The sequence below is a fragment of the Bubalus kerabau genome, chromosome 21 (genome assembly GCF_029407905.1).
Source record: "Bubalus kerabau isolate K-KA32 ecotype Philippines breed swamp buffalo chromosome 21, PCC_UOA_SB_1v2, whole genome shotgun sequence".
Lineage (NCBI taxonomy): Eukaryota > Metazoa > Chordata > Mammalia > Artiodactyla > Bovidae > Bubalus > Bubalus kerabau.
Window position 1 is genome coordinate 44,691,501 of NC_073644.1, and position 6,000 is coordinate 44,697,500.

Sequence of the window (6,000 nt, forward strand, 5' to 3'; positions counted from 1 at the left end):
ATAAACTCTTCAAAGAATAGGTCCTAAAAAAAGGAATCAGTCCTGGGAGAAACACCAGCCCCAGAGCCCTGTCTGCCACCATGTTGTTGTTTCCTCCCAATATGTGATAAGCGAGAGTTGTTAGTAGCTCAGTTGCGTCCAACTGTTTGCGACCCCACGGACTGCAGCACTCCGGACTCCTCTGGCCATTCTTCCCAAGCAAGAATACTGGAGTGGGTTGATATTACCTTCTCCAGCGATCTTCCCCACTCAGGGATCAAATCCGAGTCTCCTGAGTTGCAGGCAGATTCTTTACCAGGTCTGAGCCAACTGTCACATTAAAATGAGTTTCATGATCAGTTATATGTTAATAAGGTCACAGGCATTTAATACATCATATGACATGCCTTTTTGAGACATTTTTGACTCACAGAGCAGTAGGGTTCTCTTTAATTACTAAACCCAACATCCTAATAATTCTAATAACTAATCAGCTCAGTATGGAAATATTTTATCAGCCTGTTTAAATACTCAGATTAGACGTTATCTTTCTTTGAAATATACTTTCATCATTCCTTTAAAAGTAGAATATACAATAAAAAGATACAATGGCATATAGATTTTTTTAAGTAGGTAATTTTATTTTGTAATATCCAACTATTTTTATACTGTTTCAGTCTGATGACAGTAAAACTTCTGTGAGGGATCGTTTTAATGCAAGACAGTTCATGTCATGGTTACAAGATGTGGATGATAAATTCGACAAATTAAAGGTATGTATGTTTAGAAGTTCACTCTAACTGGATGCTTCCCCTTCATCAATAGAAACTGTTGCTGTGTGATAGAGGAGTGGTTAGGAAACGAAAGATGGTAGGCTGTGAATCCTCATGCTGGTTGCACTTTGGAAGATAAATGAAGAAAAGGACCTCCCACCCCCCATTTTTTGAGTCCAATTTAGTATCAAAGGTGCAGCTGCCACAGAAAAAGCCTTTTCTAAAGGGGGTCTTCGTGCTTGTTAGGAGGGGGAGAACAGGGAGAGAAGAAATGTTATTTTGCCAGTAGTCTGTAAAGAAAATTATTTGGCTTGAATTATTTTTAAAAATCACTCTTCCTTAGATTTTCATAATTCTTCTGATAATTTGAAATGTTATTGCTTGAAAGAACAGTTTCAAATTGAAGTCTGTTAGATGAGTATGAAGTCACAGGCCCAGAAGGATTTGGTATATGGATACAGATATAAGACAGGGTAAACCAGAAATGGACGTAACTCAGAAACTTCACATACCCTAGTATATCCATCTTGCTCCCTAAAGAAACAATGCATGAGATTAATTTTTAAACAAAGCAGTTAAATAATCAATTCTTCTCTTCTCTTAAATAGACCTGTCTTTTAATGAGGCAACAGCATGAAGCTGCAGCTTTAAATGCCGTCCAGAGGTTAGAATGGCAGCTCAAACTCCAGGAACTTGATCCTGCCACCTATAAATCTATCAGCATCTATGAAATTCAGGAGTTTTACGTTCCGCTGGTTGATGTTAACGATGACTTTGAATTGACTCCTATATAGCAGCCGTTACTTCCTGATGGTGTCTTAAACAAATGAGGCTCAAGAGTGTTATGCTGTGGAATGCTGCCTTTTGACAAAAATACGATATTATGCCTTCACAGTTGTTGGTAAAGTTCAACTAAAGTTGGTGATGTAGTAAACACTGTCATTTTATTAAAAATGAAAAGAATTATTTTGGATCTTAGATCCAAGCAGTTTCTAACTGAAACCTACTATTTATATTGGTGGAAGGTGACTCACATTGGAGCCTGTTGGCAGATGTCATAGTTGAGTAGGGAGCAAAGGGGCTGCTAATGGCGCTGGAAGCTGTTAGCGCTCTGGGTACGAGATGACTGCGGGTGTTCAGGTTCTGTCACAGTCTGCTAAAATAGATCAACAAACTAAAAGGCGCAGTTCCTACCAAATAGTTTCTAATGTGGAAGGAAAACTTGGCACAAAATTTCTTCAGTTTATTTTATTTGTAAGTTAATTGTATAGCTTTCTTTTCGAAAGTTTTAATATTGTCTTCCTTTTTAATAACTTATTTTATACATATTGTGCAGATGTAAATCTTGTAATTAATGGTCAAAATGTATACAAAGGGATTGGTAGTCAAAACATATACAAAGAGATAATTGTAAAACTGTTTTGTCTAATGTTTTATTGGACCAAAGTTGTAGTTTGTATGGTATGGAGTGTAGTGATAGTGTGTTGAGGTAGCAGGACCTTTAAATAAGGCATGCGTGTCTGCGTTAGCTTGTTGCCATCACAGAATTGTAGAGACTGTGACTTAGCTGCATGCTCCCTGTAACTTAACCCTCTCCACAGTGATGCCTGGCGGTGGTGTAAGGTGTTCCACACCAGTCTCCCAGGGTAGGGCCTTTGGCTTACTATGTTGGACATTTTATTTAGAATTAGTCATGCAAAGAAACAGCTCTTTCTTCATCTCACGATAGAGCCTATTCTCCCTCCCCCAAAAAAATGCCTTTGAATGAAAATTCTGAAATTGTAAATGTCTATTTTAATACTCAAGTATGAAAGAATCTGTGAATATATGTAAATATGTTTAATAAATTTTATTGGTCATGTTAAATCATTGTAAAACTTTTTTACATTGCTCAAATATAATGTTTTAAGCTTAATAACCTTTGCACTTTTAAATAAAAACTGAGTACTCAAGAAAGAAATACTTGGTAGTCACAATAAGTAAAAACAATGGGCATATTCCTATTGACCTCTGCAGTGTTTATGAAAAATTAATATGTTGTATTTTTTCCTTGTATCAAGATACAAAACATATACTTTTCAGAATTTTATAATTAAAGTAAGATTTGGTATGCTGTTTTTTAGTAAAATAATTAGCAATATACGTAGAAAAAGTCCAGTTTCTCCTATAACATGATGTCAATTAAATGTTCATGAATATTTCAGATTTGAAACCTGCTGCTAAACTTATTAAACATTTTTGGAAAGAAAATTAGGTTATATGTAAAATTGATCATAAGTATATGAAATAAAATTTACAGAACTTTCCATAATACCTTCTTGAATTATAAAATAATACTGGATGTTTTTTATTCCAGTAAAAGTAAAGAGAATATATAAGGAATAAAGTGATTTAAATTCAGCTAGCAAGTTGGAAGTCCCAGCTAATGGGAAAGAATGTAAAATTGAAGTTTTTGAGTGCAAAGGTATATATTAAGCTTAGGGGTTTTGAATTTTTACTTCAGTTTATATTTTAATTCATACTGTACTTGGCATGCGCAATAAAGCAGCACATGTGAAAAATACACAGTGCAAGGACTCTATTATAAAGATTGGATGTAGTAGTCTTTAGAAATTTAGATGAAAGATTTTGGCCTTTTTTATTGGATAAATGAGGCCAAGAAAGGCAGGGTAGATTTTAAAGCACTGGTTTTGTTGAAGTTAAGTTTATTAAGGCTGGGAACATTAAAAGCTAATTTATAAAAGCAATACTTTTTAATATGAAAAAATTAATGCAAATTTTGTTTATACTTTTGCCTAAAAGTAAAAAAACCAGATTACTGAGCATTGAAGTCACAGAAAATACGAGAAGGGGAAGTTCATACAGCATTTTGTTCTGATGGTTCAACCAGAGATGGGGGACGGGGAAAAAAATAAAATCACTGTTTGGCCAAACAGAACAAGCTGCAGAAGAGAAAAACCAAGCAAGCAGAAATCTGGCATTTTTTAGTCACCCCAGCGTCTTAGTAAACTAACCACAGTTCTCTCCCTCTTCAATGGTACCTCAAGTTGCTGGAGCCTGTCTGCCATGATTCTGCCTCTGCAGATTTCCTCTGTAAAGTGACTCAAAGCTAATTGGAATAGCTTAGGAAAAAAAAAAAGTGAATGCCTTGTCCGGAGGAATTTATACTTAAGTAGTTAAGGGCTCTTGATATTAAAGATATTCTGAAGCTCTGAAATGCTAGAAAAAAACTTGGAATGAAGTCTATGCCTAAAATGATACAGGATTCTGAAAGAAATAAAAGGATGGTTAGTTTAATCAGTGATTTTTTTTTAACTATTCAAATATCATGAACAAGATAAAGATACTAAATTGTACCTAAGGATTTGTATTTCTTTAAATCTTGTTCTAAATCATATCTGTTTAATAAATGACTAGTTGATATTTGTGCATGTTATTTAATAAAGAGTTATATTTTTATAGAAAAAATAAGAGTGAAATGTGTGATAAATAATTTATTTTTAATTTTTTATTTTCCACTCCCACGTGACTCCAACACCAGTGTTTACTTGAGCAGGTGGCAAAATGGTAAATTACTCATTTGGGGGGAAACAACCTTTTTCTAAGACAAAAATTAGCCTTGTCTACTCAGTAATGAGGTCTCAAAAAGTTAACAATATTTTTTATTCTATCTCTGACGCATAAAAGCCCAAAATTTTATGTAGGGGAAATTGACTTTTTAAAATTCATGAGGTAGTCTTGTCTTCTTGTATTTTTGAAAAAAAAAAAAAAAAAAAAAATACATTTTCACAACTTCTTAAAAAATCCTTTTCAAACCTTAAAATTTAAATAATTCCCAATTAATCAGATGGCTAAAAAGGTTAGTTTAAGCATTAGCATTTAAACAGTCAAAAAGTACATTTGGAAAGACTGACTTGTCAGTCTTCAATTTTAGCAGTTTTGACGGATATGTAGTGGTATCTTCCTGTGCCTTTAATTTGCATTTCTCTGATGACTGGGGAGTTTGAACATTGCTAATATGTTTAGTGACCATTTGTACATTTTATTGTGTGAAAAGTCCTCAAGTGTTCATTGTGTTGTCTTTTTATTACTGATTGATTTGTAGGAAGTCTTTATTCTGCACACAAATCCTTTGTCAGGTCTTTATTAATGTCCATAAGAGTTTAAGGAATGTGTGACTATCCATGCATTTAGGTTTTAGTGATAGGGATTTAAGGCAAAATATTGTATCATTGCGAACATTCTTATGTAAGCAGTTTTGCTAAAATAAATTATAGTAGTATATTTTTAACTATAACAAAATGCTTTAATTAAACTACTGTGTAACCATCCCAACTGGAATATTTGGAGAATACAAAAATTCTGTTTTCCTAAAAGGGAAAGAGAATCACAGCAACATGCTTTGTGAGAAGGGAATGATATTTTAAAATGAAAGAGATTAATGTGACGTCTGTATTTTATTTTATTTATTTTTTTTAACGTCTGTATTTTAAAGAGCTTGAAGGAAAGAAAGAAAAACCTCAGAACTTGTAAGTCTGACGGGCTTGAAGGCAAAAAGCTGAAGCCATCGTTGAAGGGCAGAGAGCAGAAAACCTTGAACGTACAGTCTAATCGGAGATACTTCAGATGGAAGCCCTGTTAAAGCCATCTGGTTCCCTGAACTAGTGACACTGCAGGCTGGATATGGTGGAGGGAGCAGTTTGTCCTCCAGAAAGCATCAAGAAGCTCTGGCTCTTAGAAGTAAGTTAGCACTGTGGTGGAAGTTTAATGAAGAAACATCTTAATTAAAAGTGTACTCTCAAAAAAAAAAAAAAGTGTACTCGCAACATGTAACCAGAAGTGGGGCCCAGCTGCTCCCTGCTCAGAAGGCAATAAAGAGGCACAAGTTTGCTTTATTTTGGATGCTGACAACTTGAGGGGAGGATAGACTTCTGTCCAAAGGCCCACTCTTTCCTGACCATTAGTGGGCTAGAGCTTGTATAGGCTGAGGGTGGGGGGCTATGTGCAGAAACAGCACAGCTCTGATAGTCACCTTGAAATTGGTCATCAGTGTGACAGCTAGTTTTCAATTCCGTGGTTAGTTTGTTCCCATTTCCTTGAGGCCAGTTCTAGGAATTGTGACAGCTATGTCATGGTTACAGTCGGGTCATCATACAGTTTAACTTCTACCTGGTGGGGGTTTCAGTATCTATAAGACAGCTCACAGGATATAGCTCAGAATATTATCTGTAGCCCTGGAGGAGGAACC

At 35.0% G+C, this 6,000-nt stretch overlaps 1 protein-coding gene and 1 long non-coding RNA gene across 11 annotated transcripts in view; one reads left to right on the forward strand and one right to left on the reverse strand.

The window, feature by feature from the left end:
* The window catches only part of ANKRD12 (ankyrin repeat domain 12), a 104,168-nt gene that overhangs the window by 97,300 nt on the left and 868 nt on the right, over nt 1-6,000 (forward strand). For 7 of the 10 annotated variants that reach the window (XM_055559100.1, XM_055559099.1, XM_055559097.1 and 4 more), the window contains 2 exons: nt 657-752; nt 1,361-2,618. In XM_055559100.1, coding sequence (XP_055415075.1) covers nt 657-752; nt 1,361-1,546 — 282 coding nt within the window. In that variant the 3' untranslated portion in view covers nt 1,547-2,618. Of the gene's footprint in view, nt 1-656; nt 753-1,360; nt 2,619-5,247; nt 5,595-6,000 lie in introns of those variants that run through there. The other 3 variants (XR_008706510.1, XR_008706511.1, XM_055559102.1) reach the window with 3 other exon arrangements.
* The window catches only part of LOC129635883 (uncharacterized), a 34,929-nt gene that overhangs the window by 22,514 nt on the left and 6,415 nt on the right, over nt 1-6,000 (reverse strand). The gene's annotated exons all lie outside the window — the stretch shown is intronic.